Consider the following 24,038-nt stretch of genomic DNA (forward strand, 5'->3'; position numbering starts at 1 on the left):
AGTGCAGGCTGCTCTCTCATCCCAGTCCCATTACTCACTGGGATTGCCCTCAGCAGGGCAGCTGGGTTGGGTGGGAAGGATTGGGGGAGGGGAGGGGAGAGAGCAATGCCATTGAAGGTCTGGGCCATGCCTCCCAGGCCCCAGCCTTCCTGCCAAGCAATACCACCGCTGTCTCCTAGAGATCATGCCGCCAAGACAAAGTCAAACATTGGGCATATTCTTCACCTTTACATCAGCTCACACTTCCTCCAGATGTGCACACCACTGGGTAATGTCTAAAACACCTTCCCATCTTCAGACCCAGGTTCACTCCCTCAGCTCTGCTCCCTTCCTGCTCCAATGCCACTGGGTCTCGCTGGACTCCCCCATGAACTTGGCACATGGCATGCAGAGAAGCTTGTCTTCCAGCCGGTCCAGGACCACCCCAGGCCTCTGATGGACCCCACAGCCGGGAAAGCCCCCAATGAGTCTGTGACGTCCTCCCTGCAGCCTCTGATCTGTCCGCCAATCCTCACAGCCCACACCCTCAGGGGAACCTCAGATGCAAGTCACCCCTGTCCTCTCTGCCCTGCACCTGCTGTGCCTCAGAAGCCACAACACTCCTCTCTGCCCTCCGCCTTCCTCACGGTCCTCCATGCGGGACTGAGCTGCAGGACGTGACGGGCGCCCGCACCCGGGCTGTCCTGTTTGGTGTGAGGAGGCGGTGAGGGCCCGGGGGACAGACACCCACCTCAGCCCAGCTCCTCAGCACCGGCGCCGCCATTGCACTCCGTAGTCTGAGCGGGGCCAAGCAGAGACTGCTGCTGGAAAGGCGGTCCCTGTCCCGGCCCTGGGCGGGTCTGGTGGCGACTCCGAGCTTCAATCCCACGTGTGAGCTGTGAGCACCACTGGAGGCTCCCACCACGGGCTGTGTGGCGGGGAGCACCCCTGTCCAGCTTCTCCACTGGACTCTGCGACCAGGAACTCCCGACCGCTTGAGACAGAATGAAGAAAAGACTATCAGTCCCGCCCACCAGAACTTGAAAAACGGAAACGCCTTTTCGGAGCCTCCATTGGCTCAGCCTGGTGGCATTCCACGCTCGGCCTTCTGGGTAATGTAGTTCTTAGCTCCGAGGCTAGGATCCTGTATTTGCTCAGCTGACTCCAGGACTGGCTTTGAGGGCAAATAGCCCAAGAACACACCAAGTATACTCAGGGCCCTCCAGCGCCTTCAGCGGAGGTGATTTCTAGGGCAACTGTGTTTCTGAGGCACCTGGGTGGCTTCCTTTAGCTGCTGTTTTGCATATCTTTCTTCAGGACCTGCTCTTTCTGAAGGACAGGCCATTGGGTCTTCATTCAGGCCATTAGGCACCTGTCTCCTTCAGGCCACCTGTAGCTTGCAGAGGTTGCTCAAGCCTCTTCAACTGGATCTAAACTGCCTCCATTGAATCCATTATACAAAGTTAATGTCTCAAAACAGACATCAATATTTAAGAGCATCTGCTTCTGGGGCCAAAGTGTCAGCTCTACCTGGGCTGCAGTGTGGATAAGATGGCGAAGAGACATGTGAAAAAATGCTGAAAGTCACTTATCATCAGAGAGATGCCAATTAAAGAAACAATTAGGTATCACCCCACCACTGTCAGAATGGCTGCCATCAACAGATCAAGTGACAAGTGCTGGCGAGGATGTGGAAAAAAGGGAACCCTAGTACACTGCTGGTGGGAATGCAAACTAGTGTAGACATGATGGAAAACATAGGGGGCGAATGGCGCTGTCGGGGGCGGTGGAGCTGACAGCCTTCTGGAATCAGAAAGTTATTAACATGTATACCTACAGTCAAACTTCTGGCCCGTGGGCTGCAGGGGGCCCATAACAAATATTCATTTCAGCCCTTTTTATTCAGCATGTCTTTTCGAAATAGACCTACATTCCTATGAAAATTGAAGCTTTTGTTTTTTTGCAGCCCACATAAACTTAAGCCTTCTTTATATGGCCCGTGTTTGCCCTTGAGTTTGACATGCTTGGTATACATGGAAAAGACGCAAAAAACAGAGTAAATGGCCAAAATGGCAAATACCATCATCTGAAAAGCCACTTTAACCTACAAACAAAAAATGTGGTGTGTGGAGAGTCAGTTAGGGTAGATTGTCAGGAAAAGCACGATAAGGACCTCAGTTGTGGCCCAGTGTGCTGTGCACTGTGGTGAGGGCTTGTAGCTAAAAGGACTCTGTTCCAACCCAAAGACCCAGGGTGCAGACACAGGAGAGTGGGAGGGAGGATGTGAATCCAGAACATGATCCGGGCTGCAGGGAAAACAGGGTGAGAGCCATTGTCTCAATCAGCCAGTAGGGATATAGAGGACAGAGTCACATGGGCAGTGGGTCTTATGCATGAATAAGAGGTGAGCACCCGTCCAGTGAGACCAGGATCATGTAGGACTCCAGCATCACTTCCGAATATTAGGTCCCTGAATTCATATCCAATTGTATCCTCTTCTGAAGGGTGAGTGTCAGTGCCACATATGAAGGGTCAAACTGAATCATGAAATTTACCGCAGTAAATAGAATGGCAGCATGACACCCAACATGTGGGCACAGGTGCAGAGACCCAGCCCTAATTGCCGAGGTCTCCTGTGGGTCAAACTCTGTGCTGGGATCAAAGGGGAGGCAGACAAACAGCAGCTCACTCTGAAAGAAGGTTCCCCTGGAGAAACCACTGCAGCTGAGAAATGATGGCGTTCCCCTGAACACGGGGAGGCCAAGGGTAAGGGCTCTGAGATGTAAAGGGAATGGGAGGAAACGCATAACTGCAACCATGGAAACAGGAGCTGCAGCTGAGCCACCCTGGTCCTCATCCTGTACCAGCTCCAGTGAGGGCTGCACATCAGTGGTAGAGACTGTGTCTGACGCTGGAGAAAATCATGGTTAAAATCCAGCCCCTTGAATCTGACACTTGTCTGTGGTGTAAACTTGGGGAGCTGACTTCATTTCTCTGACACTGAACTTTTTCAGCAGTTTGATATGGGGCGCACCACAATGAGACCTGAGTGCCCACTGCACCTGCCTCCCTGTAGCAGTCAGTAGCTTATTACAGGTGCCATTTCTCACTAAAATGCACCCAAAAAGGTGCTTGTGGGCAATGGGGGAGCGAGAAGTGCCTGCCTGGGAATGTCTCTGCAGGGAGTGGCTGGAGTTGCTGGAGCCAAGGCAGGCTGCAGGCACAGCTGCCTTACTGCAAGTGGACACCTTAGCACTTGACCTTCTCCAGCAGCTCTGGCCTGGGGACATACCTCATACCTGTTTTTCACAGGAGGAAACGGACTTAGACCAGCAGAAGGGGTTATTTCAATGTAAGTCCCAGTGATAATAAAGAATCTGAAATTCAAGTCTAGGATGCCTGATCTAGGGCATAGGGCGTCTGACCACTGCCCTTCTATTTCCCGCTGCAGTGGCTTTGGGACTCTAAAACACCCTGCCCACCCACATGCCCTCTGGCCTTCCTGAGAGAACTGTTCCAACCCAAGAACCCCCACGACAGGAGACAAGGAAATTGCAGAAGACTGCAAAGCAAGGGCTCAGTGCAGGATCAGATGACAGGTGTTCTGAAAGCAATGGAGAATGGTAGTAGTGCAGGTTAAAATTAAAAATGTCCATTGCACAGGGCATAGCATTTAATAAGTAGTGAATGACCCACCTGGTATGGGCCAGTGTTTCAGCATCGACCCACGCACAAAGAGGTCCTTAGTTAAGATTCCCAGTCAGAGCACATGCCTGGATTGCAGGATCCATCCCCAGTAGGGTGTGGAGGAAGCAACTGATCAATGATTCCCTCTCATCATTGATGTTTCTTTTTTAGGATAAGGGACTCAGGCCGAAACTGGTTTGGCTCAGTGGATACAGCGTCAGCCTGCGGAAAGGTCCCGGGTTCGATTCTGGTCAAGGGGATGTACCTTGGTTGCGGGCACATCCCCAGTGGGAGGTGTGCAGGAGGCAGCTGATCGATGTTTCTCTCTCATCGATGTTTCTAGCTCTCTATCCCTCTCCCTTCCTCTCTGTAAAAAATCAATAAAATATATTTTTTTTAAAAAGATAAGGGACTCAGTTTTCTTTAATTTTGTATTGATTTCACAGAGGAAGGGAGAGGTACAGAGAGATAGAAACATCAATGATGAGAGAGAATCACTGATAAGCTGCCTCCTGCAAGCCCCACCTGGGGATCTAGCAGGGGTCCACGCATGTGCCCTGAGCAGCAATGGAACTGTGACCTGCTGGTTCATAGGTCGACTGAGCCCCCTTGCTGGGCTCACATCATTAATGTTTCTCTCTCTCTCTCTCTCTCCACCTCCCTTGTTCTATGAAGTAAAAAAATATATTTTTAAAATCAGTTAAAATATTTTTAAATTATATTTTTATTGATTTCAGAGAGTGAGAGGTAGAGAGAGATAGAAGCATCAATGATGAGAAAGAATGATTGATTGGCTGCCTCCTGCAGGCCCCACACTGGCGATTGAGCCCGCAACCAGGGCATGTGCCCCCCCTTTTTTTAAAATTAATTTATTTTTTTAAATAAATCTTTATTCAGATTATTACAATTGTTTCTCCTTTTCCCCCCCATAGCTCCCCTCCACCCGGTTCCCACCCCACCTTCTGCCCTTACCTCCCCCCCACTGTCCTCATCCATGGGTGTATGATTTTTGTCCAGTCTCTTCCTGAACACCCCCATACCCCTTTTCCCCTGAAAATTATCAGTCCACTCCCTTTCTATGCCCCTGATTCTATTATATTCACCAGATTATTCTGTTCCTCAGGTTTTTAATTCACTTGATTTTTAGGTTCACTTGTTGATAGATATGTATTTGTTGTTCATAATTTTTATCTTTACTTTTTTCTTCTTCCTCTTCTTTAAGAATACCTTTCAGCATTTCATATAATACTGGTTTGGTGGTGATGAACTCCTTTAGCTTTTTCTTATCTGTGAAGCTCTTTATCTGCCCTTCAATTCTGAATGATAGCTTTGCTGGGTAGAATAATCTTGGTTGTAGGTTCTTGCTATTCATCACTTTGAAAATTTCTTGCCACTCCCGTCTGGCCTGCATAGTTTCTGTTGAGAAATCAGCTGACAATCGTATGGGTGCTCCCTTGTAGGTAATTAACTGTTTTTCTCTTGCTGCTTTTAATATTCTCTCTTTGTCTTTTGCTCTTGGCATTTTAATTATGATGTGTCTTGGTGTGGTCCTCTTTGGATTCCTTTTGTTTGGGTTCTGTGCGCTTCCTGGACTTGTAAGTCTATTTCTTTCACCAGGTGGGGGAATTTTTCGGTCATTATTTCTTCAAATAGGTTTTCAGTATCTTGCTCTCTCTCTTCTTCTGGCACCCCCATAATTCTGATGTTGGTACGCTTGAAGTTGTCCCAGAGGCTTCTTACACTATCTTCAACTTTTTGGATTTTTTATTGTTTTTGGTTTTTCGGTTGAGTGTTTTTTGCTTCTTTGTATTTCAATTCTTTGACTTGATTCTTGTGTTCCTCTAGTCTGTTGTTGGGTCTCTGTATAATATTTTTTATTTCAGTCAGTGTATGTTTAATTTCTAGTTGGTCCTTTTTCATATCTTCGAGGGTCTTGTTATATTTATCGGCCTTTTCTAGGATATTTTTGAAAAGCCTTATAACCGTGGTTTTGAATTCTATATCCAGTCATTTGTTTTCCTCCATTTCTTTCGTTTGTGATCTGTTTCTTTGACGCCGCATTTTCACTGCTTCCCTGAGTTGGTAGGGTAGATTTGTGTGCTAGGTTTCCTATATGGCCCAGTGGATCGGCCTCCCCAGTTAACCTGAGGTGGACACTCTTGGTGCACCCCTTTGTGGACTGTGTGTACAGCCTTGTTATAGTTAAGTCTTGATTGTTGTTGGTATCACTGGGAGGAATTGACCTCCAGGCCAGTTGTCTGTAAGGATCAGCTGTATCTACGCTGGGAGAAGTTTGGTGCTAGAGACAGCCTTATAGGATTAGACTTGCCAAATTGCAGTAGCCTCTGTGCTCAGCTTGGATGGGGTGGAGTCTCAGGGCGGAGCAGACAGTCTTGGCTTCCCAGCAGCCTTGCCCTTGCGCGCGTGCGCGCCTGCAGACCTCTGCCTTCCCCGGCTCCCGAGTCTCCGCCCGAGAGTCCAGATTCCCCCCACAAGAGCGTGGGTCCCCAGGGGCTCGCCTGGAACTGGGGTTCAGTGCAGTCAGAACTGGGGCTAAGTGCAGTCAGGAGCTTCTGACTCCCTTCCACTAGGGAAAGCCTGTGGCATCCTCCGCAGCCTGTGTGCGCACTGGCACGCGCGCCTCTAGAACCCTGCCTGCTGAGGCTCCCCTGGGTCTCTGAGTCTCCAGGTGCCTTCCTCTCTACCTAACAGTCCAGACTCCCCCTGTATGAGCCTGGGTCCACGGGGTTTTGCCTGGGACTGGGGTTCATTGCAGTCAGAACTGGGGTTCAGTGTGGTCAGGGGCTTCCTTCCCCCTTCCGCCAGAGAAAGTCAGCCAGGCTCTCAGCTGCCCTTCCTCTCTGCGCGCACAAAGACCCTTTGCCGTACCTCCAATTCTCTGTGAGCTTTTCTCTTTCCTTCTAGTTGTAGAATTTTCACTCAGCCAGCTTTCCTGTGGTTCTGGATGGTGTCCGTTCTGTCTTTTAGTTGTAGTTTTGAAATTGTTGTGCGAGGCAGCAGTTTAGGTGCTTACCTATCCCGCCACCTTGGTTTCTCTCTCAGGGCATGTGCCCTTGACTAGAAGCTTACTCGGGACCTTTCAGTCCGAAGGTTGATGCTCTATTCACTGAACAAAACCAGCTAGGACAACTAAAATATTTCTTTAAACTAAAAAATATTAAAACATATTATTCCAATACAAAAAACGTTTATTTTCTAAAGTTAAAAAAAGGCACAAATTGACTGAAATTCCAACATCCAACTTTATTGGTCCACTGTCCTATTGTTAAAGAAAATTACCCGACACATAGCACATTAAGCAGAACATATGATAAGATGCTTTAACAAAGATAGACTCAGCAAATACACACGACAAACTTACAAAAAAATGAAAGAAGGTGAAATAAATTATTATTGACTGAACAAATTATTCTCTAGAATAATTTGGATACTGTGCAACCCTAACAAACTGCTGAAAAAATGTAAAAAAGTACAATCAGATAACGTTTATTTTTTATTTTTAAAGAATAGTGTATTGATTTTTAGAGAGAGAAGGGAGAGGGAGAGAAACATTGCTGGAAGAGTGCCATATCGGCCAGCCGCCCTCCTGCATACCCACTTCTGTGGATCTAGCCCACAAGCCAGGCACATATCCCCACCAGCAATCAAATCCCCAACCCTGTGCTACACGAGATAATGCCCAAATACTGAGCCACACCGGCCCTGCTGGTATATTACATTTAGATCACAATTTGCTAATCTTGATAAATTTAAACATTCATCTACTCATAAACCCAGACTATGCACTGGATTTTTAACAAAGGTAAATAACACTTATATACATACAAGGAATTATACAGAAATGGTTGTGCCACCTTTGTTAGAAATAACCAAATATTTATTAAAATGGACAAACTGATGGTGATATATCAATGATAAGAATATCTATCAGAGCTGTAAGTTGTTTGGCTCAGTGGATACAGAGATGGTCTGTGGACTGAAGGGTCCCAGGTTCAATTCTGGTCAATGGCATGTACCTTGGATTCAGGCACATCCCCAGTAGGGGGTGAGCAAGAGGAAGCTAATCTCTGTTTCTAACTCTCTACCCCTCTCCCATCCTCTCTATAAATTCAATAATATAAATATATTTTTAAAAAGAATATCTATCAGAAAAAAAGATGAGTTACTAATGTAACTTTAATAAATCTCCAAGTATTTATGAAACATAAATTAAAGCAGAAAAATACTTAGAAAAATAAAGTTCTCTATGAAAATGGAATGTAAATCCATGTAAACTATGAAAACTGTCAAGAATAGGGACAGGTTAAAAGAGGTCATGAAGCAATTACTCACAGACAGATATGGTCAGCATTATGACTGTAATGATGGTTTCAGTTTCATCAACATGTCAAGATTTATGAAACAATATACTTAACACATGTAATTTAGTCATTATAGCTGTTAAAAATGGTTCAATATAAAACAAATGTACGTTCACCTATTTTGGAAGAACAGGTTTGGCAACTATATTCAATCCACATTCTTATGCCCTCTCGGTGAGAGTCTCATCTCAGTGACAGAAAATGTAACAAACAATGAAGAACTTTCACCCAAACCCACAAAAGCCACATCCCTGGACTAAAGACAGCCTTGTCTCCATCTTTGTTTTGCTGCTACCACACCAATGGCTCTGATGGGAACTACTGAGAATCTAGAGGAGGCACAAAACATCCTGATTATAATCAATGACAATGACTGCTCCACAGAAGATAAACATCCCTGGATTCCCTCAGACCCGTGTACACACAGCTCCTATAATCTTTGATTCAAAATAAATCCTGGATGCACATTTAGATGAGGACCCTTCCATCTAATGGGCTGCAGTGTCATCCAACAAAAATTAGGTCCATGTTTCTACAGTGAAAGGGATTCCCCTCACTGCTATGCTGCTCAAATCACAGACCATCGCCCGAGAAATTGTAGCCTTAGGGCACATGTACCTCTGCAACACCTGGACAAGAGATTTCCTTCACATGTATTGGCATCCCTTGCAAACAAGAAAAGAAATTCATGCTCCCAGACATACTTGAGGTTGTCACAGCTACCCATTCTTGGGAGTGATCCCTGTGTCTCAAAGCATCCAGACATCACATGAGGATTAGAGTCCACAGTGCTTCCAAGAACAATATGGGCACAGTGTAAATTTGCCAAAAATTGCTGAGCTAATTTCTGCACCATACTGTTCCCCCAAGGGCAAAAGTGTTTGAGACACCACAAAATTTTTCACCTCATCATACTTGGAGAGCCCAGATCTTCCTATAAGCTAACCCACACAGTAAATAGAACACCCAAGATTAAAGAAGTCTTAGGAAAAAGCCTTCATTATTTTACAAACCAAAGAGACATGAGACTGGCAGTTCTTCCATTGATGGCTTAGGCACTCAATAAATTCATCACCAGCATTCAGGCAAAGCATGTCCCTGAAAATGGCAGTCCCTCCGCAACATTATGTTTACTGGCACCAAGAGTAATCAGTCCTATGTGGCAACTCATGACAGGCAAACAAGTAGGAACCAAGAGCTCAGGTATTCCTAATTTTCTTCAACAAATTAGACAACAGAGTTAGCTTCCCTGAGCCCATGAGGACGGTGATTGATGCCATCTGTGGGGACCTTATAGGTGGTTCAGGTGAAATACCTTCAGCAACAGAAAAGTGACTTACATCTTGGCAGGACATCTCTGTATGTTAGACAGTGCAACATAATTACATAGGGTTCCAACATAAAAACAAACAAACACAACAGCAAAAACACTTACGGGAACTTTACATAATATAGGTGATTAAATGTATGAGATACAATCAGAAAAATGAGAATTCACAAATTTTCTTGTACTACTGTTATGTCCTAACTAAGAAACTACATTTCTTACACATATAAGAAATTTCTCACATTTGGACTCATATGTGCAGAGGGAAATTAGAAATTTGGCTGGGATACCTCACATTAATTGCACTCATTAAGTGTGAACTCTTTGATGATATTGGAGACCACTGCTCCTTGTAAAACATTTTCCACATTCACTGCATTTATAAGGCTTTTGTCCTGTATGAACTCTCTGATGACGACGAAGGTCATTGCTAACGGGAAAAGATTTCCCACATTCATTGCATTGATAAGGCTTTTCTCCAGTGTGAACTCTCTGATGATATTGGAGACCATTGCTACTTGTAAAAGATTTCCCACATTCAGTGCATTTATAAGGCTTTTCTCCTGTGTGAACTCTCTGATGATGATGAAGGATGGTCTTCGCGGTAAAAGATTTTCCACATTCAGTGCATTGATAAGGCTTTTCACCAGTGTGAACTCTCTGATGATATTGGAGACCATTGCTACTTGTAAATGGTTTTCCACATTCTCTGCATTTATAAGGCTTTTCTCCCGTATGAACTCTTTGATGTTGATGAAGGTCGGTCTTAGCAGTAAAAGATTTTCCACATTCAGTGCATTGATAAGGTTTTTCTCCAGTGTGAACTCTCTTATGATATTGGAGACCATTGGTACTTGTAAAACATTTTCCACATTCACTGCATTTATAAGGCTTTTCTCCCGTATGAACTCTCTGATGAAGATGAAGGTCGGTCTTAGAGGTAAAAGATTTTCCACATTCACTGCATTGATAAGGCTTTTCTCCAGTGTGAACTCTCTGATGATATTGGAGCCCATTGCTCCTTGTAAAAGATTTTCCACATTCACTGCATTTATAAGGCTTTTCTCCCGTATGAACTCTCTGATGATAACAAAGGGCAGAGCTATGGGTAAAAGATTTCCCACATTCACTGCATTTACAAGGCTTTTCTCCCTTATGAACTCTCTGATGATTACAAAGGGTAGAGCTCTGGGTAAAAGATTTCCCACATTCACTACATTTATAAGGCTTTTCTCCCGTATGAACTCTCTGATGTTGATGAAGGTCTGTCTTAGCGGTAAAAGATTTTCCACATTCACTGCATTGATAAGGCTTTTCTCCAGTGTGAACTCTCTGATGATATTGGAGCCCATTGCTACTTTTAAAAGATTTCCCACATTCATTGCATTGATAAGGCTTTTCCCCAGTGTGAACTCTTTGATGATTACAAAGGGAAGAGCTCTGGGTAAAAGATTTCCCACATTCATTGCATTTATAAGGCTTTTCTCCTGTATGAAGTCTCTGATGATTACAAAGGGCAGAGCTCTGGGTAAACGATTTCCCACATTCACTGCATTTATAAGGCTTTTCTCCTGTATGAACTCTCTGATGATAACAAAGGGCAGAGCTCTGGGTAAAAGATTTCCCACATTCTCTGCATTTATAAGGCTTTTCTCCTGTATGAAATCTCTGATGATTACAAAGGGCAGAGCTCTGGGTAAAAGATTTCCCACATTCAGTGCATTTATAAGGCTTTTCTCCCGTATGAACTCTCTGATGAAGATGAAGGTCGGTCTTAGCGGTAAAAGGTTTCCCACATTCAGTGCATTGATAAGGCTTTTCTCCATTGTGAACTCTCTGATGATATTGGAGACCATTGCTACTTGTAAAAGATTTTCCACATTCACTGCATTTATAAAGCTTTTCTCTTGTATGAAATCTCTGATGACTACGAAGGTTGGTTTTAGTGGTAAAATATTTTCCACATTCAGAGGACACAAAACACCGACTTCCAAGATGGACACCTTTTTCCTGAATAAACGTGTGGGTGCAACTGTCTTTCTTACGTTCCTTGCTGCTGAAATAATTTTTTCTCCTTTGAAACATCATCCCACACATCGAAATTGCAGTTGGGCTGTCCCTGGTCTGAGTAGCCTTTGGGTGGAGAGGTCCTGACCCGATAAGGACACCGTGCCCAACCTTCCGGCATGTGAAACGATTCTGGGACACATTGAAATCACAGCTGTTTGCACATGAGTTCCTTTCCACACCTCTAATGAAAGTCTTGTCTCTCACATGCTGCTGGTGAAATTTTGCACTGAAATAAAACCGTTTTGCACATGCTCCACACCTCAACAGTATCTGTCCGTGTTGTGTTCCTTGCCCCTCCATCACATGGATAATGTTTCCCAAGACCAGCTCACAACTCTCACAGGGGTGGCTCTTCTGGGAATACAAGGCTAAATTGGGATTCCTTGCCTGTGACACTCTTACAGAAACATTCTGTTCAGTCGGGGCCTCCACATTCTCTGCTCCACAGCAGCAACCTGAACAAAAGGAAACACTGGTGAGGTACAAGTTGATCTTATGAAATCAGAATGTGTTCACCACAAATGTTTATCTTTCATGACTGGACATGATTCCTTTCATACAATGATTTTCAAGACAAGTAAGTCAGACTTTCAGGTAATGGCTGTTATATATAAAATGGCTGTTACATATAAGATGGATGATGAAAATCTCACCAATGGAGGACAGAAGCACAGGCTGTTACAAAAAGAAGAGAGGCAGGGTCTACTCGTTATTATTATATAAATGGCTTCCTTTAGGACCTTTCATGCTGGAGATGTGAGTCTGTGTAGAATAATTTAAATGTGTTCAAACCTATAAAATATCAATCATATTAGAGCACATGATGTTCAGCTTGAATATAATAATATGTGTTCACTCTAAGGCTCTGTAGGCATGGAACAACATTGGAGTGCAGTAAAGCGAGATATGTGAAAGAGGTGAAGTGCAAAGTTTAAAGAGCTTAAGGTTATCCGTGGGCTGGGAATCCGAGTAGAATAATCACTATTAAAACTGAGTCGTCAGGGAACTTATACAACTTAATAAAAGGAAGAAAAATGATCTAATAAAAAAATGGGCAACGGACCTAAATAGAATATTTTCAAAAGAAGACAGAAAGAAGGCCAAGAGACGTATGAAAACATGCTCAAAGTCACTAATTATCCGAGAGATGCAAATGAAAACAATGTGGTACCATCTCACACTTGTCAGAATGGCAACCATCAACAAATGACAAGTGCTGGCGATGATGCGGAGAAAAAGAAACCCTCGTGCACCGCTGGTGGGAATGCAGACTGGTGCAGCCACTGTGGAGAACAGTATGAAGTTTCCTCAAAAAACTAAAAATGGAACTCCCATTTGACCCAGTAATCCCACTTCTAGGATTATATCCCAAGAAATTAGAAACACCAATCAGAAAGGATATATGCACCCCTATGTTCATAGCAGCACAATTCACCATAGCTAAGATTTGGAAACAGCCTAAATGCCCATCAGCAGATGAGTGGATTAGAAAACTGGACACAAGACACTGGGGGTGGGGTGGGATGAAGGCATGCAACAGGGGGTAGGGGAGGCTGGGGGAAGGTCAATGGGGGGAAAAAGGAGATATATGTATTAATATATGTAATATTTTAAACAATAAAAAATATTAAAATAAATAAATAAAAGTCTTATGGAGAAAAAAAAAACTGAGTCTTGCGCAAAGTGTCAACATTAAGCAAGAAGAAGTAGAATTGGGTGAGGAATGGGCAATGGTAACAAAACACTGTTGAACAAAATGGGTTCCTAGTTATGAATGAAACAAAGGCCAGGTGTGAAAACCGTCCCCACAGCTCTTCACCAATGCAAGACTGCCTCTGGGTCTACCCTGTCATTGATAAAGTCATGTTTCTTCTGTGATGAAGAAATGATTCTGCCTCTTAAATCCCAGTTGAGCCACTGCATGGGATAAATGATGCCAATCTTAAAAAGAAAAAGAGGGATGGTCAGCACTGTGGTAGAACAACAAAGCACAAATGAGATCACAGGCAAAAGACCTATGAGAGTGACATCAGCAAGATGGCAGAATCAGAGAGAGAGAATCTTTCCCCATCCCAGAGTAAGTAGACGGCTATCCATGAAAAAAACATCCTACAGGAAATGGGAAGAAGAGTACCATAAAGAAAAACAGTAATAAAGAATACCAAAAAGGACAACTGCAAAGAAAGGATGACAGCCAAAACCGGTTTGGCTCAGTGGATAGAGCGTCGGCCTGCGGACTGAAGGGTCCCAGGTTCGATTCCGGTCAAGGGCATGTACCTTGGTTGCGGGCACATCCCCAGTAGGGGGTGTGCAGGAGGGGGCTGATCGATGTTTCTCTCTCATCGATGTTTCTAACTCTCTATCCCTCTCCCTTCCTCTCTGTAAAAAATCAATAAAATATATTTTAAAAAATAAATAAAAGAAAGGATGACAGGAAACTGGGTGAGCAAACACATTTGAAGATAGCTACGGTCAAAACAAGGGTTAATAATAACTAACTTACTAAATAAATAAATAAATAAATAGCCCTAACCAGTTTGGCTCAGTGGAAAGAGCGTTGGCCTGCAGACTGAAAGGTCCCAGATTAGATTCCGGTCAAGGGCATGTACCTTGCTTGCAGGCACATCCCCAGTAGGAGGTGTGCAGGAGGCAGCTGATCGATGTTTTTCTCTCATCAATGTTTCTAACTCTCTATCTCTCTCTATTCCTCTCTGTGAAAAATCAATAAAAGATATTAATAAATAAATAAATAAATAAATAAACCAATAAAGCAAGGGTCAGAACTAGCTGGTTTGCTCAGTGGCTAGAGGGTCAGCCTGCGGACTGAAAGGTCCTAGGTTCCAATCCAGTCAAGGGCACATGCCCAGTTTGTTGTGGGTTTACTCCCCAGTAGGGGCATGCAGGAGGCAGCTCATCTGTGATACTCTCTCATCATTAATGTCTCTCTCTTTCTTTCTCCCCCTTCCTCTCAGAAATCAATAAAAATGTTTTCGGTTTTTTTTTGTTTTTTTAAATCAGCCCTATCTGGTTGGGCTTAGTGGATACAGCAGCGGCTTTTGGACTAAAGGGTCCCAGGTTCGATTCTGGTCAAGGGCACATGATCAGGTTGCGGGCTCGATCTCTGCTGGGGGGCATGCAGGAGGCAGCCAATCAATGATTCTCTATCATGATTGATGTTTCTATCTCTCTCTGCCTCTCTGAAATCATTAAAAATATATTTTAAATAAATAAAAATAAAGGGTCAGCATTACCACTATCAGCCACTGTGCTTTTGTTCTCATTGATCCTAGTGGCCTGTTCTCCAAAAAAAAAAACCAGAAATTTTTGTTTTTAAAAAACCACACAATGCCCTGGCCAGTGTGGCTCAGTTGGTTGGAGCATCGTACTGTGTATCGAAGGGTAGAGGGTTCAATTCCTGGTTGGGGCACATATCAGAAAGTGGGTTTCATATCCGGTTTATAAGTGTGCAGATGGCAGCCGATTGATGTTTCTGCCTCATCTCTCTCCCCCTCCCCCCAATTCCATTCTCTCTATGTAAAAGGAATAATAAATAAATACAAAAGAATTTCAGAGTAGCCAAAAACAAAAGAGATCTCAAAAAACTCTAGAGGCAAAGTACGTAACAAGACAACCTACCAAAGCTTATGTATAACATTCAGAAAATGTAATTCTAGGGGGAAATTTTATAGACATAAATGCCTACATTGTCACAAAGATCTCAAAGACCCGAACATGGCACCTCAGGAAACTGGAAACACAACAGGAAAGTAAACAAAAAAGTTTCAAAGGACAGAAACCATAAATATTAGAACAAACATGAATAAAAGGGAGACAAGACAAAAGAAAGGAATACCTAAAAGTTATATTTAAGAAAAAGATATAAAAATGTTGAAGCCTTTAGCTACACTAAAGCAAAAACAAACAAACAAACAAAAACCAAGCCTCAAATAAGTAAAAAAAGAAATGAAAGATAAGACATGACACCTGTCACTAGGAACCACAATGCATCATAAGAGATGGTGATGTTACCAGATGACAGGACCCTCCATAGAGAAATTTGCCAAGATCCCACTATGAGCTCCTCAAATTAACAAACAAATTCAGAGGCCTGTCCAGGTGGCTCAATTATTGAGCGTGTGGTCCTGATGCACCAAGGTTGTTTGGTCCCCCATCAGGGCACATGGAGGGGACAACCAATGAATGCACGGATGGGTAGAACAGCACATCAATGCTTCACTCTCTTTCTTTCTCTGTCTCCCTTCCTGTGTCTAAAATCAATAAAGAAATGCTGCCCCGTATGCCTCACTGATTGAGCACTGACTCATGAACTAGGAGGTCACAATTGGATTCCTTGTTAGGACACCTGCACTGGTTGCAAGCTCATTCACCAGTGGGGGTCGTGCAGGAGGCAGCTGATCAATCAATTCTCTCTCATCATTGATGTTTTTATCTCTCTCTCCTCTTCCTCTAGGAAATGAAAAAAATACATATATTTAATTAAATAAATAAATAATTTAAAGAATAAATAAATATCCCTAGCCACTGTGTTTCACTGATGAGAGTGCTGGCTTGTGTACCAGAGGGCTAGGGTTCGATTCCCAGTCAAGGGTAGGTACCTGGGTTGCAGAGTCCGATCCCCACTCATAGTAGAGGCACATGTGGGAGGCAGCCAATCGATGTTTCCCTCTCTCTCTCTCTCTCTCTCTCTCTCTCTCTCTAAAAAAACAATCAATGAAAAAAATATCCTCACTATTCGGGTGAAGATAAAAGAACATAAAGAATTAAATTCAGCCGAAACTGGTTTGGCTCAGTGGATAGAGTGTCAGCCTACGGACTGAAGGGTCCCGGGTTCGATTCCGGTCAAGGGCACGTAACTTGGTTGCGGGCGCATCCCCAGTAGGAGGTGTGCAAGAGGCAGCTGATCGATGTTTCTCTCTCATCGATGTTTCTAACTCTCTATCCCCCCTCCTTCCTCTCTGTAAAAAATCAATAAAATATATATTTATAAAAAAAAAAAAGAATTAAATTCAGAAAAGTTACAGGATACAAAATAAACATACAAACATTAGTTCAATTCCTACACACTAATAAAAAATTCTTTGATGGAAAAATGAAGAATGTAATCAAATTTACAATAGCATCCAAAACAATAAAATCCGCAGGAATAAATTCAACCAAAATGTGAAACATCTGTACAGTGAGTACTATAAGACAGTGATGAAAGGAATGGAAGAAAACACAAATCAGTTGAAAGACAACCTGTATTCATGGATTTAGAAATGAAATATGGTGGAGACAGCTATAGTACACAAGGGAAACTACAGATTATATGCAATCCCAGTAACTCCAATGGTATTTTACAAAGAAATGAATAGAGAATGTGGAAATGGAATCAAAAGACCTCCATTAACAAAAGCAATCTTGAGGGAGAAGAAAGCTGGTGGCATCAGACTTCCTGACTTCAATTTATTACAAAGAGAAAGTCAGCAAACAGTGTGTTGCTGGAGAAACACAGACACATATATAAACAGAACAGAACAGAAAACATAGAAATAAACCCAGGCACATCCTTTTAAGTAACCTTTGACAAAGGTGAAAGACACAGAAGAAAGGAAAGATAGTTTCCTCAATGAATGTGCTGGTATAAATTGACGTTCACATGCAAAACAATGAAACTGGACACCACTGATAAAATGTAACTCAACCTGCAGGACAGAATTAAATGTGAGCGCTAAAACTTAAAACTCCTCAGGACAACCGAGAGAATAAGTTTTAGAGATTTGTTTTGGACAGGATTTTCTGAATGTGACACCAACCACCACACAAAATAGAAAAAATAAACAGTCCACAGTGCAACAAATAAAAAATAGCGTCTTCGCCCTAGCAGGTTTGGCTCAGTGGATAGAGCATAGGCTTACAGACTGGCGGGTCCCAGGTTTGATTCTGATCAAGGGCATGTACCTTAGTTGTGGGTACATCCCCAGTAGGGGGTGTGCAGGAGGCAGCTGATCGATGTTTCTCTCTCATCGATGTTTCTAACTCTCTATCCCTCTTCCATCCTCTCTGTAAAAAAATCAATAAAATATATATTTTTTTTAAAATAGCGTCTTCACAGCACAACAGCAATAAACAAAATGAAATGAAAGGCAATCTAGAGAACAGAAGAAAATAGTTGCAAACCATATGAAGGAATACCTTGGAGATATGGTGGTTTCGGGTATGATCAGAACAATAAAGCGAATATTGCGATATAGACAGAAAATCACACAAATAGTAGCATTTCCCCAGGAATAATAAAAGAATGTTAATACTATAACTGCAGGCTAATAACAATGCAATGACTCTGCCTCAAAAGCAAAGTCTATATAACTTCATTAACAATATTTACTGGCTAAGCACTAGTAACAAGCATCTGAGCTTGCTAGAAACGTGGTGGCACTAGACCTGCTGAATGCTGGGTTGCCAAAAACATGGACTTTGTAGAAAAGCGGGTGTGGGGAGTAATATCAGCAAAGCGCAATTAAGCACATGCAACAATATGTGTTCCTGTATGTCGTAAGCAATTAATATATAAACTATAAAAGGTATTCAAAAGATTCATAAAAAATACAGTTAATAAACAGGATAAGGATGTAGAGACAATTTTTCAAAAATATATACACATGACCAAGAGGAACATAGAAAAGGCTTTCCTCCCTGATCAAGGCGGAATCTCTCAGGCTTCCTGCAACACTACCAACCACAAGTCCTTCCCTGTGAATGTAGTACAGAGGGGAGAATTGGGACTTCAGGAAAGAAGGGAGCAGTGGAAACAGACCAACCCTCCCCAGGACAGCAACTACCCAGGAAACTGGAAAATCAAGCAGAACCACAGTCTACATGGGAGGACACAGCACACCCTGGGAAATGGGGCCTGGGAAATCCCAAAGCCAAGTCCAGGTCACTGGTGAGAGTGAGGGTCTTACCCAGCGAGGATAGAAGTTCAAAGTTCTCCAGCATCACATTCAGGTACAGCTGTCTCTGACCCTCATCAAGGAGGCTCCATTCCTCCCTGGAGAAGTACAGGGCAATGTCCTCAAAGGTCACTCCAACCTGTCAGAATGGAGACAATTGAAACCAGAGGTGCCTCTCTGAGACCGCCCACTCCTACTCCTTACACACCTTCCCTCCCCTCCCCCACTTCCCAACCTCGACCAGGGCACCCGGTTAGTATGGACACCAGGCCCTAATGCCAGTGCAGGCTGCTCTCTCATCACAGTCCCATTACTCACTGGGATTGCCCTCAGCAGAGCACCTGGGTTGGGTGGGAAGGATTGGGGGAGGGGAGGGGAGAGAGCAATGCCATTGAAGGTCTGGGCGATGCCTGCAGGGCCCCAGCCTTCCTGCCAAGCAATACCACTGCAGTCTCCTAGATCATGCCTCCAAGACAAAGCCAAGCCTGGGTTTATGATTCGCTTCTATGACCCCACACCAGGTCCCGGGGACCATCAGCTCACACTTCCTCCAGATGTGCACACCACTGGGTAATCTTTAACCCCTTCCCATCTTCAGACCCAGGTTCACTCCCTCAGCTCTGCCCCCTTCCTGCTCCCATGCCACTGGGTCTCGCTGGACTCACCCATGAACTTGGCACATGGCATGTAGAGAGCTTGTCTTCCAGCCGGGTCCAGGACCACCCCAGGCCCCTGATGGACCCCACAGCCCGGAAAGCCCCGAATGAGTCTGTGACGTCCTCCCTGCAGCCTCTGATCTGTCCGCCAATCCTCACAGCCCACACCCTCAGGGGAACCTCAGATGCAAGTCACCCCTGTCCTCTCTGCCCTGCACTGGCTGTGCCTCAGAAGACACAACACTCCTCTCTCCCCTCCGCCTTCCTCACGGTCCTCCACGCGGACTGAGCTGCAGGACGTGATAGGCGCCCGCACCCGGGCTGTCCTGTTCGGTGTGAGGAGGAAGTGAGGGCCCGGGGGACACAAACTCACCTCAGCGAAGCTCCTCAGTGGGGGCGCCGCCATTGCACTCTGTGGGCTGAGCGGGGCGGGAGCGGCTGCTGTAGAAACCGCTGCAGGAATGGCGGTCCCTGTCGTGGGTCCAGCGGTGACTCCGAGTTTCAATCCCAAGTGTGAGCTGTGAGCACCACAGGAGGCTCCCGCCATTGGCTGTGTTGGGGGGAAAAGCACTCTCCAGCCTTCTCCACCAGACCGTGCGACTAGGAACTCCTCGCGGCCTGAGACCACAAGGTGAAAGGACAAAACCCCCCAGGATGACTATAGGTCCCGCCCTACAGAAGCGGCCAAACGGAAACGCCTTCTCTGAGCCCCATTGGCTCAGACTGGTGGCATTCCATGCGTGGCCTTGTGGGTAATGTAGTTTCTCCGCTCCAAGGCCAGGGTCCCGTATTTCTCAGTTGACTCCAGGACTCAATTTAGGGTCAAATAGCCCAAGAACACACCAGGTATACTCAGGGCCCTCTAGCGCCTTCAGGGGAGGTGATGTCTGGGGCAAGTTTGTTTCTCCTGCACCTGCGTGGCTGGTTTTGCATATCTTTCTAAAGGACCTGCTCTTCCTGAATGGCAGGCATTGTTTCTTCATTAAAGCCATTAGGCACCTGGCTCCTTCAGGCCAACTGTAGCTTGCAGAGGTTGCTTAAGCCTCTAACTAGGTCTAACCTGCCTCCATTGAATCCATTATACAAAGTTAATGTCACAAAACAGACATTCATGCCGAAACCGGTTTGGCTCCGTGGATAGAGCGTCGGCCTGCGGACTGGAGGGTTCCGGGTTCGATTCCGGTCAGGGGCATGTACCTTGGTTGCGGGCACATCCCCGGTGGGGGGTGTGCAGGAGGCAGCTGATCGATGTTTCTAGCTCTCTATCCCTCTCCCTTCCTCTCTGTAAAATATCAATAAAATATATTTAAAAAAAAAAAAACACGAAAAAAAAAAACAAAAAAAAAACAGACACTCATACCTAACATCATCTGCTTCTGAAGCCACAGGAAGTGTCAGCTCTGCCTGGGCTGCAGTGTGGATAAGATGGCCAAGAGGCATGTGAAAAAATGCTCAAAGTGACTGATCATCAGAGAGAAGCAAATTAAAGCAACAATTAGGTATCACCCCACCACTGTCAGAATGGCTGCCATCAGCAAATCAACAAAGGACAAGTGCTGGGGAGGATGTGGGAAAAAGGGAACCCAGTTTACTGCTGGTGGGAATGCAAACTGCTACAGCCATTATGGAAACCACTTTGGAGTCTTTGCAAAAAATTTAGTATGGAACTGCCATTTGATCCAGTGATTCTACTTCTAGGACTATATCTTAAGACCGTGGTCGGCAAACTGCGGCTTGCGTGCCACATGCGGCTCTTTGCCTCTTGAGTGTGGCTCTTCCACAAAATACCATGGCCTGGGTGAGTCTATTTTGAAGAAGTGGTGTTAGAAGAAGTTTAAGTTTAAAAAACTTGGCTCACGAAAGAAATTACAATTGTACTGTTGATATTTGGCTCTGTTTACTAATGAGTTTGCTGAACACTGTCCTAAGACACCCGAAACAATCAGATGGAAAGTATGCACCCCTCTGTTCATACCAGCACAATTTACAATAGCAAAGGCCTGGAAACTGCCTAGGTCCCCATCAGCAGATGAGTCGATAAAAAACTGTGGTACATTTACACCATGGAGTTCTATGCAGAAGTAAAAAAGAAGAATCTCTTACCCTTTCAGACAGTATGAAGGGACCTGGAGAGCATCATGCTAAGTGAATTAAGTCAGTCAGAGAAAGACAGTATCACTTAATCTCACTTCCAAATGGAATCTAACAAAATAAACTGATGTGTGGAGTTGATCTAGAGACACGGAAGCATAGAACAGAGTGAGGAATCTCAGAGGACAGTTGGGATGGTAAAAAATGAAAACATCCCTTGGTGAGGATTAAACTCACACACACACACACACACACACACACACACACACACACACACACAATGTCAACTGAGCCTTCCGAGTTTTCCTTCTGTTCTCTGAAAGCAATGGGAAAGCACTAGATTGCTGGGTTCTGAATCTGCTCTAAATTTGTGTTTATAAATTTGTCTTCTGTCAGTTGAGTCCCTGGACATGCTGATACCCCTCCATAATCTTTCTCCTGCTTAATGAGTCAATTGCCTTTTGTGTTCTTGTAAGAAATGTCCAAACCTGTGGATAAGTTTATTTGTCCGAAGCCAGCAATATTGCCAAGAAGCAAAATGACAACAGATTGAGTAATGCTCAGGGGAATTGCAGTTTTGCACCTTTTTTGTATATTAGACTCAAAGGAGAAGACATCAGTGGGTTACATTGTTGTATTGTACCCCGAATCTCATAAAGGACGCCTCAAGAAGTCGAATTATGGAGTCATTTATTAAAGGCCGGCGGCGTACGAGGGGGCAATTCAGCACTCCAGATCTCACAGCCCCGAACAGCTTGCCACATCTGGCTTATATTGGCAAAATATCACAAAGGTATCCATTACATCTTTACATCTTTGGGTCTGGAATGAGGAACCTGGTTTGCACAGAGCAGTTACAGAAGCGAAATTGAGCAAGTTAGTTATCTAAAGTATAGTGTTTGGGTCTACGGATCACTGAATCAACAGAAACACATTATTTGGGACCACCGGGGCAATTTAGAATAATTGTGCTGTCCAGATTCCGGGACCACTGAGTCAACCGGAATGCATGATGTGTAGCTAATGAGGCAACTTAGGGTCTGTTCTGATTCCAGGACCACTGAGTCAACGGAAACTCATCACCTGTAGCTACTGAGACAATTTAGGATAACTGAGCTGTCCTGGTTTCCAGAAGAATGTGCTTCGATGGCCAGTGAGATCACAATCAATGGGATATTCAAACCATCATCCATGGAGTACTGGGATAGAATACATAAGTTCAGAAAATCAAAATAACTTTCTATTGTTTTAGCAAACAAATAAGTACAGAAGCCAAACGGCAGTTTCTACCTGAGTTGATTGCTACCATACTTCAACATGACATTCACTGGTGATAAATTAGGGGGTGGGGGTGAAGAGGGAAATCTCTGGGACTGGATAAAAAGTAAGAAAAACACACACACACAAAAAAAAAAAACACAAACTTCTTCTTAAATGTTATCAATAGTTAACAGTTATTATTTAACACAATAATAATATTTGGGTCTCCGTGCTCTTCTATGTTGGGAGATTTTGCACTTAAGAGTCTGTAAAAAATAAAATTTGCTTGAAAATACAAAGTTATGTTATCCTAGATGCAAAAACACAATAGACAGACTCAATAAGGTAAAGATAGACCTTTGCAAAAAACAAAATCAAAACAACACAAGAAGCAAAAACAAGGCTAGGATATAACTACCCTTATGATGAGCTTTAACTTAAGAAGTTTTAATTTCAAGCCATCTTGTATTATTATTTTTGGCCTCTGAGTTTGTAAGACTGGCTATGCCATGCTCGGCTCCCTCAGCTTGACAGGTATAGTCTGTGCCATCATTTTTGTCCATCCTGGGGAGTAAGAACCTGTGAGGGAGGAGGAAATGCAATGAGTGTTTTCTTTCCTCTGGGACTTATTGCTGACGTCCTTCTGAACACAATTCCCACAGTATTGCACCTGTGTTTTGATTTGGTCTCCTAGCAGTAGTCACTCTTCAGGTCAATAAAGCTTTAGGTTCTAAATGTGATCAGGTATTTGTAAGGACAAGAGAAAGGTCTTTCTGTTTCTTTGCTGTAACTTTTTTAAAAATATATTTTATTGACTCTTTACAGAGAGGATAGAGAGTTAGAAACATTGATGGGAGAGAAACATCAATCAGCCGCCTCCTGCACACTTCCCACTGGGGATGTGCCAGCACCAAGGTACATGCCCTTGACCGGAATCGAACCTGGGACCCTTCAGTCCGCAAATGGACGCTCTATCCACTGAGCCAAACCAGTCAGGGCTTTGCTGTAACCTTTAACAATTTATGAGAAGCACCTGCTAATTAAACCCCAAGATTCTTGGCTCCTCTAATTCAAACACCTGCTCTGTTCAAACTGCAGAACAAGATAAGCTACTCTCAAGCTTACATTCTTGTATACCCCTCCTCCCTGCTGCTGTCACACCTCAGGGATAATTAGCACTAAGGCAGCGGCTCCCAACCTGTGGGTCGCAACCCTTTTGGGGGTCGAACGACCCTTTCACTGGGGTCGCCTAAGACATCCTGCATAACAGATATTTACATTACGATTCATAACAGTAGCAAAATTACAGTTATGAAGTAGCAACGAAAATAACTTTATGGTTAGGGGTCACCACAACATGAGGAACTGTATTAAAGGGGCGCGGCATTAGAAAGGTTGAGAACCACTGCACTAAGGAGTCTCCAGTTAGTAGAAAGTTTCTTTCCCATCGCCCCTTCAAACAAGCCTCTTTGGAACTCTTCATAACTTTACTCTAAGCATATTTTATAGTCTTTGGAAAAATAATAAGAAATCGCTATAGGATATTTGCCAGACTCTCTCCTAGAAAGCAAACTCCTAACTTAAAAAGTCAGCCCCTCATATCTACTACCCTTCGTCTCAGCCCAAGGCCCCT

General features: G+C 44.0%; 1 protein-coding gene across 1 annotated transcript; it reads right to left on the reverse strand.

Annotated features, from left to right (window-relative positions):
- Positions 1-7,818: 7,818 nt before the first annotated feature.
- Positions 7,819-19,740, reverse strand: LOC308235504 (uncharacterized protein). The gene is made up of 3 exons (XM_080644388.1): positions 19,428-19,740; positions 18,411-18,537; positions 7,819-11,900 (listed from the first exon to the last, which is right to left on the reverse strand). Exons 1-3 carry the CDS (start codon positions 19,599-19,601, stop codon positions 9,685-9,687), a joined length of 2,517 nt encoding a protein of 838 aa, XP_080500514.1. The 5' UTR covers positions 19,602-19,740; the 3' UTR covers positions 7,819-9,684.
- Positions 19,741-24,038: the final 4,298 nt, after the last annotated feature.

Source organism: Plecotus auritus (assembly GCF_963455305.1).
Source record: "Plecotus auritus genome assembly, chromosome: 10".
In the NCBI taxonomy this organism is placed as follows: Eukaryota; Metazoa; Chordata; class Mammalia; order Chiroptera; family Vespertilionidae; genus Plecotus; species Plecotus auritus.